This window comes from Myotis davidii, unplaced genomic scaffold (assembly GCF_000327345.1).
Source record: "Myotis davidii unplaced genomic scaffold, ASM32734v1 scaffold590, whole genome shotgun sequence".
Taxonomy (NCBI): domain Eukaryota; kingdom Metazoa; phylum Chordata; class Mammalia; order Chiroptera; family Vespertilionidae; genus Myotis; species Myotis davidii.
Genome location: NW_006282381.1, coordinates 273,020 through 285,485, shown reverse-complemented (window position 1 = coordinate 285,485; position 12,466 = coordinate 273,020). Strand labels below are relative to the sequence as shown.

Genomic DNA, 12,466 nt, shown 5'->3' with positions numbered 1-12,466 from the left:
CTCCGCCTCCTCTGTGTCCCTGGGGGCCCAGAGCCCCCCCCTTCCCCCCCCCCCTGCTCTGGCTTGTGGGGGTTCAGCCAGTGGGGGTGCCAGCAGGAGCCGGGAGAGCAGGCGGGAGGAGGCTGGCTGAGGGCTGGCAGGAGCTGTTTTCCTTGCCCTGGCTCCGCTGCAGTCGAAGCCACAGCTCTCTCTCACCAGCCCTGCCCACACTTCCTGCCCTGCCCCTCCCTCCAGGCTGGGGTGGCCCTGCTTGGCTGGTGTCCGGTCCTGCATAGGATTCCCCTCCCGTGTCAGTTCCCTGCCGCTGACCACTGGGCCTTAAGCTCTGGTGTCAGTTACCTTTTGAGGGTGGGGACACACAGGCCGGCGGGAACCCTGATGGACGCACCCCACTTCTTACATAACTGTGGGACCCTTGCTTTTTTCATTGAGCATCACCTCTTGAAGGCCCAGGGCATTTCAGTCTCCACTGGGACCTCTCCAAGGAATTTTAATTTTATTCCCTCACCATCCCCGTCAGCTGGGCAGTCAACATTATCCCCAGGTGAAATACGGGGACATCGAGGCCCAGAAGGGGCTGGGGCTTGTCTAAGGGTACACAGTCATAAAGGATGATTGTGTCAGAGGCCCCTCGCCCTGCAAACCCCCAACCTCCCTAAGTTCACCAAGGACTGAGCGAGATGGGGAAGGGCGGCCCAGAGAGGGAAAGGAAGTTGCTCAAGGTCACACAGCAGGCCCATCCCAGAGTAGGACTTCCCTGGGTGTCTTGGTTTCTGGGGGGACCCTCCTACCCCAGAGTCAAGACCTCGCTTGATGGCTTCTAACAATCAGTAGCTCTGGCCATGTGGGGGCCCTTTTCCGTGTGGCAACATCTGGCTGGCACTGTGCTCAGTGGCGTCTAATGCGAGCCCATCACCTGGCCCCGAACCCACCAGGCTACTGCCCCCCCTTTTCTGCCCGCTGGCCCCTCAAGCTATCTGTCTTTGTGATGCCACCTCCGGAGCCAGGCAGGAGAGACTCTGTCCAAGGACCTGCCCTGTCCTTGGGAGCAGGGTGACATCAGGGAGGGTAGGGACTATGTCCACCTGCAGGGCCCAGCTCACCACGCCCAGGTTGCAGGAGAACTGGCCCAGGAAATCGTGCTCATCGAGCTGTGTGCTGGACTTGTCCTGGTCGAACAGGGCGAACTTGAGCTTCTGCACCTCCTCAAAGTGGTAGTCGAGGACGAACTTCTTGGAGAAAGCGGGGTTGAGGTTGTTGATGGCGGTTTCTGTCCTGGCGTACTGGCGGGGAGGCAGGGAAGCGGGGGTCAGAGTTCAACCCTCCTCGGGCTGCTGGAAATCACTCTGCCGACTCGCGGACACCGAACTCTGTACCAGGCACTTGGCCAGTTACCTGGACGGCTGCAGCGAGCATTGCTCTCAGCTCACAGAGGACACTTAAGCACAGAGAGGCTGAGTGACTGACCCAAAGTGGAACAGCTAGAGGGGCAGGGCCAAGATCTGAACCCAGGTCTGACTCCAGCCCCCACACGCATAACTCTCTGGCCCTGGCTCCATACCTGGAGAAGTGACAGAAGGCAAGTCCCCCCTCCTCATCTGTGCCTCGGTTTCCACTTCTGTAAAATGAAGGCTTTGACTCTCTGTGGTTTTAGTTCTTTTTATTTTGAGAGGATCCCTTTTTCACGCCACATTTTACATGGAAGCTGAGAGAGGCCACAGGGAGGAGGGATCCCTAGGGGGAGGGAGTGGGGCTCCCCATCCCCCCAAGGGCAGATGTCTGTGCCTTGTACGGAATCCTGGAATGTCAATACTGGAATTGTGCAGCCACAGAGGTCCCACCCACTGTGGAAACCAGGCCTGGGTGAGGACAGGGCCCGTACTGTGGGTTAGTGGTGGGGCTGGGACAGGAACCCTGCCCTCTGGCCGCTCCACACGGAGGCCCCAAACCGCGAGTCTGGGTGACTGTCTATTTTGGGGCTTGGGCTGTGTTGATTTTTTCTCCCACCCAGTCCATTTCCAAGGGCTGGAGCAGCAGGCAGAGGTCTTGATCTTGGGCTATTTTTAGCCAGGGTGGCTGGCCAGGGTGGGAGGGGGATAGTCAAGGAAGGTGGGGGGCACGGGTTCTAGGGACCTGGCAGAGGGCACAGGATACTCCAAATGGGTTGGCCTCATGCCTGGAGCTACCCACCCCCCTCCAGGACTCCTCAACTGACCCCACGTCCCACCTCCCAATTCTGGCGGCATCTCCAAAGCACTGGGTGACACAGAGAAGTCCCTACTGGCTCTGGGCCCCAGTTGTCCCTCTGTAAAATGGGTCCACAGTCTCAGCACCATTTCTTTGGCTTCATAAGGACCCAACATCTGTGGAAAGTCTTTGTCAACCACAGTATGTCCAGAGGGACGTCCCCTGTGGCCTGGTTAATTACAATGACAAACAGATACATATTTTGGAAAATCTATACTCATATAAAACTATCTGGAAGCTGGGTACCCAGCTTTTTTAAAATCCTCACTAGAGGGTATTTTTCTATTGATTTTTAGAGACAGTGCAAGGGAGGCGGAGAGACAGAGAGAGAGAGAAACATCGATGTGAGAAACACATCGATTGTTTGCCTCCCGCCTGGCCCAGGGATTGAGCCTGAAACGGAGGTCCATGCCCTTGACCGGAAATCGAACACGGAACCCTTCAGCCTTCAGGCTGACACTCCATCCACTGAGCCAAACCAGCCAGGGTGGGGGTACCCAACTTTTAACAGAGGCTCTCCCTCACAGGCAGGCTCCCCACTATTCTGACTTTCTTCTTCCAGTCCGTCTGGCTTTTCTAAATTTACTACAATGAACATAGACCCTTTAGGGAATAGGACTGAAGCAGTAGTTAAGACTGGAAAGTCTTAACAGTTTGGATTTCTCAATGTCCTTCCTCAACCTGCATCGCTCCCCAGTACAAAGTTCTCAGGCCAGTTCCGACGTGCCTGGCTGTGACTTCACAGATGAGACAGTCTCAGAGAGGGACAGCCACCTGCTCAGAGCCACACAGCAAGGAGTGACAGAACTGGGCCTTGGTCCAGCATTGAGACTAAAGCCTGGGTCCCCCATCCCTGTTTGCCCCTCACTGTGTGTTCGTTTAGGAATAAGTGGGGTAAGTTATTTAAAAGTGGAAGCAAGCACTTTATAAAACTCTAAGGTTTTAACTATATATATAATAATTAAAATATTACAATATAAAATAATAAATATAAAATTATTTATATATATAAAAGCCTAAGCGACCAGTCACCCGGACAACAAGCTGGTCGCTATGACGCACACTGACCACTGGGGGCAGACGCTCAGCGCAGGATCTGCCCCCTGGTGGTCAGCGTGCTCCCACAGTGGGAGTGCTGCTCACCTGACCAACGGGCACCAGGCGCCAGGCTCACAGCTGGCAAGCACACCTGCAGCAGCACGAGTCTCTCCTGCCTCTGCGGCAGCACTACAAGTGGCTGGTGGTGGCAGGTGCAGCGACGCCGGGATGAGCAGGAGCGGTGCCCCAGCCGCCTGCCGCTTCTCGCACTACTACATCCCTTGGGGGATGTCGGACTGCCAGTGTCGGCCCATCCGACATCCCCCTGAGGGGTCCTAGATTGCGAGAGGGTGCAGGCCACAGCGAATGACCCCAGCGGTGCACGAATTGTATATGTATAAATCTAAATCTATGAGTTATAATTATAGTAATTTAAATACAAATATATTTGAAGTAATATTTAAATAAATTTTAATTTAAAAAAAATTTTTTTTATTGATTTCAGAGAGGAAAGGAGGAGAGATAGAAACATCAATGATGCGAATCATTGATCAGCTGCCTCCTGTACGCCCCGTACTGGGGATGGAACCTGAAACCCGGGCATGTGCCCTGACCAGGAATCAAACCCTGACCTCCTGGTTCATAGGTTCACACTCAGCCACTGAGCCACTCACTCCAGCCGGGTTAAAATTTAATTTTAAGAGTAACAATTTTCTAAGAAGTCCCCAGCCCACACTCCAATTACCTCCAAGGGCCTGGCTGGGAGGCCCCAGGATCCAGGAGAAGCCCCTTCCCCAGACACCTAGCCACCCCCCCGCCCCATCACAGACACGCATGGAGGGGCTCACCTCAATCCACCGGCCATTGTTCTCGGTGAAGAGGACGCAGAAGGGGTCGGACTTGGAGGTGAGGTCCCGGTCCAGCAGGTTCTGGCCGCTCACAGACAGCTCCACCTTGCACACGCAGTACTGGGAGCCCATGGGGGCGGCCCCTGCGGCCGGGGCGCCCTGCCCCTGGATGTGGGCCATGGGGGGTGGCGGCGGTGGCGGCAACAGTTCCTGGCAGTCTGCGGGGATAGGAGTGGGGGGTCAGAGAGGGGGAACCGACATCTACCACACCACCTGGGTAGAGAGACAGGATGTGGGTAGAGAGAGATGAGGAAACTGTGTGTGTGTGTGTGTGTGTGTGTGTGTGTGTGTGAGGGGCCTATATGTGGGCAAAAGACCGGAGAAAGGAGGACGCAGGAAATGAGGGACTCTGGCCAATGTGTTCAGTGTGTCTTTGGAGTTACTCTCTGCTCTGGCCAGTTTTTACCTATGGGATACACACAGGTCCACGCTGCCCCCGTCGGATCAGCAACAGATCACACTGGCGGGGGCATCCCAGACATTCGTTTTACCAGGAAAAGCTGGGCTTCTCCCGAGCAGTTCACACGCTGGCATCCTGTGGCTAAAGCGGAGCTTGGAACGACAGGGTTCCCTCATTGCTTTGGCCACTCGGAAGCTCACTTCTGGCAACGTATCCAAAACTTGACCTTGCTCATGGTCTATCTCGCTCATCCTGTACCCCTGGCCTAAGCATGTGACTGGTGCATAGGATGCACGCAGTATATATTCAAATAAAAATAAAAGCATGAGTGTGCCCCGGATGGTGTGGCTCAGTGGGTTAGGCCTCATCCCGTGCACCAAAAGGTCACGGTTCCATTCCTGGTCAGGGCACATGCCCAGGTTGTGGCTCCATCCCCTGTAGGGGGTGTGCAGGAGGCAGCCAATCAATGTTTCCTCTCACATTGATGTTTCTCTCTCTCTCTTTCTCCCCCCTCCTCCCCTCCCTTCCTCTCTCTCTGAAGATCAATAGAATTTTTTTAAAATATATTTTTATTGATTTCATAGAGGAAGGGAGAGAGAGAGAGAAACATCAACGATGAGAGAGAATCATTGATCGACTGCCTCCTGCATGCCTCCGACTGGGGATCAAGCCCACAACCCGGGCATGTGCCCTTGACCAGAATTGAACCCAGGACCCTTCACTCCACAGGCCAACGCTCTATCCACTGAGCCAAACCAGCTAAGGCAAATAGAATTTTTTTAAAAAAGGCTTGAGTGTATAAATCATGAACAAATAAACCCTCCACCTCACTCAGATCTTCCACGAGTTGGTCCTTATCCTCACCATAGAGTTTACCCTTTCATTGTACCCAACTTCCCAAGATGCCATGCACTGGGCCTTATGCACCCCTCCCACCGTCAGGCTAATTACTAGCACTGCTCGCTTTAAGCAGCTCTTTCTGTCCAAGTGCAAGGTGTTCATTTGGAGCAAGTGCGGAGAAGCCCGCCTCAAGGGGCGGCCGGGAGCTCTGGTCCCACAGGTCGCGGGCCCTGTGGACACGCCCTCGGGCTCTCTGAGCCTCAGTTTCCTCATCTGCCCACGAGACAGCAGGACACAGTCTTGGACACGCCTGTGATCAGATCTTATTTCCACTGGTACATGTTTAGCTAACACAGGCCCACCACCCTGTGGACAAGTAACTCTTACCTCAGGGGTCCTCAAACTACGGCCCGCGGGCCACATGCAAATACAAATATTGTCTTTGTTCCCATTTTGTTTCTTTACTTCAAAATAAGATATGTGCAGTTTGCATAGGAATTTGTTCATAGTTTTTTTTAAAACTATAGTCCGGCCCTCCAACGGTCTGAGGGACAGTGAACTGGCCCCCTGTTTATAAAGTTTGAGGACCCCTGTCTTACCGACAAAGGCCAGCTTCCAACTCCTTGACTACTATCTGGCCCCCTCACTGCTGAGTAGGAAACTGAGAGGCAGGTGAGAGGAGGGCGTTCCCTTGGGAATGACGATGAATCCAACTTTCTGTGCTCTGAGCCCTGACTCCGACCTGCAGTCTCTAACCCTTCAGTCTTGTGGGGCCATGATGGCCCCATTTTCCAGAGGAGGACACTGAGGCTCATTCACTCCCGCTGGAGTGTGTACTGAGCATTGCTCGGTCCAAGCACTGTGCCAGCGCCGGGGTCCTGCAGGGGGAAGACGGTCAGGAGCAGCCCCCATGCTCCCGTCTGGCTGAGAGAGTGGGAACAGCAGCCAGGCTTCCGGGCTGGAGTCCCTGCAGGGAGTTGGGGCTTTATTCTGAGCCTGACGGAAGCCTGGAAGGTTTAAGCAGACAGGTGACACGATCTGCTTTCTGTTTTTAAAAGCTCCCTTGGCCCCTGAGGGGAGAGAGGGCTGTCAGGCTAAACAGAGGCAGCAGGGAGGCTGGCGAGGAGGTGGCTGGCATCCAGGCAGGGAGGACGGAGCCACAGCGGCAGTGCTGGGCCCTCCCCCTCCCTCCGGCCCTGGCACAGGCCACTCTGAGTGCCAGCCCCTCAGGGGGCATCGGGGCAGTCTCAGGCCGTCTGCAGGTGAGTGCGGGGCAGGCGCCAGGCCCCTGGCCCCCTCCAGGCAGCGCCTCCAGGCCTGCCCCGCATGAGAGGATCTGGACTGGGACAAAGCCGGTGCTCATCCCCTCCCCTTACCGTCTGTCCCTAGAGCAGTGATGGCGAACCTTGTGAGCTCGGCGTGTCAGCGTTTTGAAAAACCCTGACTTAACTCTGGTGCTATGTCACATATAGAAATTTTTTGATCTTTGCAACCATAGTAAAACAAAGACTTATATTTTTGATATTTATTTTATATATTTAAATGCCATTTAACAAAGAAAAATCAACCAAAAAAATGAGTTCGTGTGTCACCTCTGACACGTATGTCATAGGTTCGCCATCACTGGGATAGAACCTCATTATCATCACATGAGCCCAGAGTGGCAGGGCAGCGCTGCAATTTGCCGGCAGGATTTATTCTCCTCGTGTAAAAATTAGTTTCCATGGAGGGGCTGGAAGACGCACTCCCCTTCACTACGAGCAGCTGGGTGCCGTGCCCAGTGGGGGAGGGGTGAGCATGACCCCCGGAGGGTGGGGGAGAGCCATGTCCAAAATGGACATCTTGCCTTGTGGCTGAGAGAATGCCTGCTTATGCCAGAGGTGGGGGTGGGGCACGACAGTCACCCATTCTACAGATGTAGAAACTGAGGCCGAGAGAGAACAGAAGTCACCTGCCCGAGGTGGCCGGGCCAGGAAACAGCAGAGGCAGGATGTGGGCAGGGTCTCCAGGCTCCCAGGCCAACGCTGGGCTTTCTATATACCAGGGTGGGGTCACTAGGACCCAGCTGGGCAGAGCTGGGGAGTCAGCCAGGCGAAAGGCTAGGGGGGGTGCAGAGTGCCCAAGGTCAGCAGTTTCTCTAGGGTCACCCTGTCTACACCCCTGCATCTCCCATCATCACTGATAGGGTGCATCCCAGCTCCCCACCTCCTCTCCACCTCACAGGCTCCCTTCCTGGCATGCTAGATGCCCCCTGGGCCACCGTCCCCCCTGCTGCCAAGTCAGACAGCTCTGTTTTCATCCTGGGGGAGGGGGGTGTCCCAGGGACACACACTCAGGTCCGTGCACTTCCTTGCACATGTATACACGTGTGTATGGTCACATAGGCACGTACACACATGTCCCCGAAGAGCACATGCAAAGACGAGCTCTAGTATGAACACTCTGGGACCACTTCTCCCCTCCCCCCACACCCGGTCCCAGTCACCATCATCACTCACCTGTCCTCCTGCCCCTCACTGGCTGGGCCTGGCTGAGGGCAGGGGCAGGAGGGCAGGTCACAGGGAGGGTTGGCTGGGCTGGGCTCCCTGAGCCACTGCCGCTCCCGAGAGATCAGCTCCCAGGCCCCAGAGTGAGCAAGCGAGCTGAGCCGGTGAGCGATGGGTGGGCAGGGCAGGGGCGCTCCTCCCCCAGCTCGGGGCAGGTCCCCCAGCCCCAACTCACCCTCTGGCTGGAAGCCTCTGGATCCCCGAAACGGAGAGCACATCATGTCCAGAGTTGGGGCGGGCCTGGCCAGAGTGGGCCCCTCTGCGCCAGCCCAGCGGTGGGCAGGCGGGCGGGCGGGACCCTGAGGCCTGACGCAATGGAAAAAGAAACCACAGCTCAGGCCGGCCGGGCCCCCTCCCCTCCTACTCCAGCAAAGAGGGCAGGCGGGCAAGGTGTCATTAAGGGAGGGCTGGGCCTGCCATGTGAGATGGAGACGCTGCTGGGTGCAGCACCCACCCCACAGGTAATTTGAGGTTTCAGGCTGAAGAGGGGGTACGGGGAGCCAGGGCCTGCTCACAGATGGTGCTGACTCCTGGCCCAGATGGGCACAGGCCTTCTGGGGTGACTGGACCCCCCAGGGAAGGGGCTGGAAGGCAGGGAAACAAATTAGTAGTCTCTTACAGATGGCTCACTGAGGCAGAGAGAAGGCAGGGCTTAGGGATTCCCATTCAGTCACTCAGCAAACATTCCTGAGCTCCCTGAAATGAGCAGCAATAAGCAAGACACAGGTGTTGGCCCCCACAGGGTCCACGGGCCCCAGCTTAGACGACATCTTGTCACTTAGGCAGAAGGACAGCATGAACCACAGGTCCAGAACTTTCTGGTTTTAGCCAGCGACCTCAGGACCCATCCCCTTGACCTCTCTCTCTCCTTCACCCCCTTATCCCGCTGCTGCTGCTGCCGATTCCACCTCCAAGCTGCAACCTCATCTCCCATGTCCCTGCCTTGGCTCGGCCAGGCCCCGTCATCTCACGCTCAGCCATGCACTGGCCCATGACAGTCCCCACTCTCTGCCACACCAGAGCCAGGGGGAATCTCTAAATATTCAAATCAGATGCTACCACAGATCTACCTGGAAACCTTCCAGTGGCTTCCCCCCCCAACCCCCAACCTGACCCCACCTCATGCCACCTTCCCCTCGCTCCCTCTGTTCCAGCGACACTGGCCTCCCCGCTCTGCAGACAGAACCTGCCGGCACCGTGCAGAGGTTAGGAACACGGACTCTGGACTCAGACAGCCCTGGCTCTGCTCACCTGCTGCACGACCTCAAGCAAGTTTCCCCTCCGCAAAACAGGAACAATGAGAGTGCTTTCTTGGGGCATGGTGAGGATTAAGTGAGGGACAGCCCTCAGAACACTACATGACGTGTGTTCTTATCCCTGATTCTTGATGTATGGGCGGGGGGAGGGGCGGGTCAAAACCTCAGGAGATGTGTGAAGTGCATGGTTTATGTAATGGGGGGCATGAGTTTAAACTGGTTGAGAAATGTGGCTCTGGGCTCCCCTTCTCAGCTGGCAGGGATGCCAAGGTGATGCCCTAGGGTGCAGGGAAGGAGTAAGAGGCTCAGACCCGCACCCACAAGCCCTCCAGGGTGCTACACTCCTGGGCTGTGGCCTCCAGCACCCTCAGGGCTGCTGGGTCCTTGCCCACAAGTCCTGCTCAGTGGGATCTAATCACTGACAGCAGAGGCCCCGGGGTGGCCCTAGGCTCTCCCTGCTCCAAATGTGGCTCCCAGATGGGCAGCCTCAGGGTCCCCGCCCAGACGGGCTCAGTCGGAGCCCCGAGACTGGCACGGATCTCTCTGTGCCTCCACAAGCGCCTGGTGACCCTGCAGTGAGCTAAGTGCACACAAAGGCCAGGCCTGTGAGTTCACAGCCTCCGGCCTAGAAGGTAACACTCCATCAACCGGAGCCCCCGATTAACCAGATATCGGTCCCACGGGTCCTGGTGGCTGCATTTACTGAACCTGCAGGGTTGTCACATGTCTTGAATGAGTCTAGATCTAAGTTATCTCCTTCATCCCATTCCCCAGATGAGAAGATCCAGGAAGACAAATGACAGATAGCAGGATTTTCCAGAGGAAACAGAACCAATAGGATATCTAAATAAGTATATATGTATACTTTAAATATATTTTTATTGATTTCAGAAAGGAAGGGAGAGGAACAGAGAGACAGAAACATCAATGATGAGAGAGAATCATTGATCAGCTGCCCTCCTGCATGCTGCTGACTGGGGATCAAACCCGCAACCCAGGCATGTGCCCTCGACCGGAATCAAACCTGGGACCCTTCAGTCCGCAGGCTGATGCTCTGGCAAGCGGAAATCTATGGGCCAGACAGGAGGCTGGGAATTCGGGGGACTGTTGATATAGTGGTCTTGACTCCGAAATCTGCAGGGCAGGCCAGGCAGCCTGGAAACTGGGCAAGGTTTCTGTGTTGCAGTATTGACGCTGAATTCCTTTTTCTTGGCGAAACCTCAGCCTTTGCTTTTAAGGCCTTCCAGTGATCGGAGGAGTCCCACCACACAGTGAAGGCAGGTGCCTGTTTCTCGGTCTGGGTGCTGCTAACACCGGTGTTTGGGGTTTACGAACGGTCATTGAGTTGTACCTGTGGGAAATCTGCTCCATTTTGTAGGTTGCACTTGAATAAAATGTTACAAATAACACAGGGACTCCCCTATACAGTCCCTCCTGAGCCCCAATCACTTACGACGTCCCCATATTGTGAACACCAGCTTAGGAAAAGTCACCCTCGCTTGAGCTTAAAGACGGGACTGAATCTTATTTTCATCTCTCTTGTTCCCAGCACAGAGGCAGAGCATGGGAGCCAGACAAACGTTTGTTGAAAGTGAGGAAGAGTGCCCGGCCGGCATGGCTCAGTGGTTGAGCGTCGACCTATGAACCAGGAGGTCATGGTTCAATTCCCGGTCAGGACACATGCCTGGGTTGTGGGCTCGATCCCCAATGTGTGGCGTGCAGGAGGCAGCCAATCAATGATTCTCTCTCATCATTGATGTTTCTATCTCTCTCTCCCTTTCTCTCTAAAATCAATAAAAATATATTTTTTTAAAGAAAAAGAGTGAGGAAGAGTGAAGGGGAAAGGAACCAAGGCATCTTGGAATGATGAGAATCATGGGTTCTTGGAATCTCTTGAGCTGAAAGGTTTTAACATTTACCTGGTCCCACCTTCCAGCCACATACTAACGCCAGCCACAGTCCCATCACCCCAACCTCCCACAGCCCTGGTTCTCTGGGGGAGGGGTGCACCCCAAGCTGCTCATACTCCCTGGGCCTCCCTGCATACCTAATGCTGCCAGCTTCTGCCAGGCAGGCGCAGCCCCCAGAGAACAGGCGGGTGCTCTCATCAAGGTGGGGGGCGGCATCTCAACTCCAATCACCGCTCCACCTTCGCCGAGGCACTGGCTGCTGCTCAGAAGACACCGTGATCCCGACAGGCAGCCGGGCCATTATGGGGATAAATATAGACACAGCCGCACGCACAGGAGGAGGCTGTGGCAGGGATGGCCCCATGCCCCCTGAGGCCCCGGCTTCCACCAGACCACACCCAGGGGGAGGCTCTTCTCTGGATCCCCCTTCTAAGCACCAAGCTCTGCCTCTGGGGGTGGGGGTCACCGGGGCGCTGGGTTCAGACCTGCTTCTGCTACAGCCTCTCTCCGTCCAGCCTCGCAGCCTCCCGCTTCCCAGGAAACACCACGGGGAAGGGCATGGATGTGCTCTGGGATTCGGAGAGTACTTCAGGGACCTTGGGGTGGGGCGGGCCTGGCCAGGCTCGGAGGGTGGACCAGCTAATGGATGGAGGGCATGGTGACCGTGGCCATGGACCAAAATCTGGTTCATTCAAAGGGGGCTCTGGGGCAGCCTCAGACTGGGGACTGGGGCTCCAACGGTCTGAGGGACAGTGAACTGGTCCCCTGTTTATAAAGTTTGAGGACCCCTGTCTTACCGACAAAGGCCAGCTTCCAACTCCTTGACTACTATCTTGCCCTCACTGCTGAGTAGGAAACTGAGAGGCAGGTGAGAGGAGGGTGTTCCCTTGGGGACAACGACGAATCCAACTTTCTGTGCTCTGAGCCCTGACTTCGACCTGCAGTCTCTAACCCTTCAGTCTTGTGGGGCCATGATGGCCCCATTTTCCAGAGGAGGACACTGAGGCTCATTGCTCGGTCCAAGCACTGTGCCAGCGCCGGGGTCCTGCAGGGGGAAGACGGTCAGGAGCAGCCCCCATGCTCCCGTCTGGCTGAGAGAGTGGGAACAGCAGCCAGGCTTCCGGGCTGGAGTCCCTGCAGGGAGTTGGGGCTTTATTCTGAGCCTGACGGAAGCCTGGAAGGTTTAAGCAGACAGGTGACACGATCTGCTTTCTGATTTTAAAAGCTCCCTTGGCCCCTGAGGGGAGAGAGGGCTGTCAGGCTAAACAGAGGCAGCAGGGAGGCTGGCGAGGAGGTGGCTGGCATCCAGGGAGGGAGGGCG

At 55.9% G+C, this 12,466-nt stretch overlaps 1 protein-coding gene across 2 annotated transcripts in view; it reads right to left on the bottom strand.

The window, feature by feature from the left end:
• The window catches only part of CPNE2 (copine 2), a 39,472-nt gene extending 29,205 nt beyond the window's left edge, over positions 1 to 10,267 (bottom strand). Inside the window, exons 1-3 of one of the 2 annotated variants that reach the window (XM_015558908.1) lie at positions 4,134 to 4,351; positions 1,100 to 1,283; positions 91 to 122 (exon numbers count right to left, since the gene is read on the bottom strand). In XM_015558908.1, coding sequence (XP_015414394.1) covers positions 91 to 122; positions 1,100 to 1,283; positions 4,134 to 4,313 — 396 coding nt within the window. In that variant the 5' untranslated portion in view covers positions 4,314 to 4,351. Of the gene's footprint in view, positions 1 to 90; positions 123 to 1,099; positions 1,284 to 4,133; positions 4,352 to 10,248 lie in introns of those variants that run through there. The other variant, XM_015558904.1, reaches the window with a different exon arrangement.
• Positions 10,268 to 12,466: the final 2,199 nt, after the last annotated feature.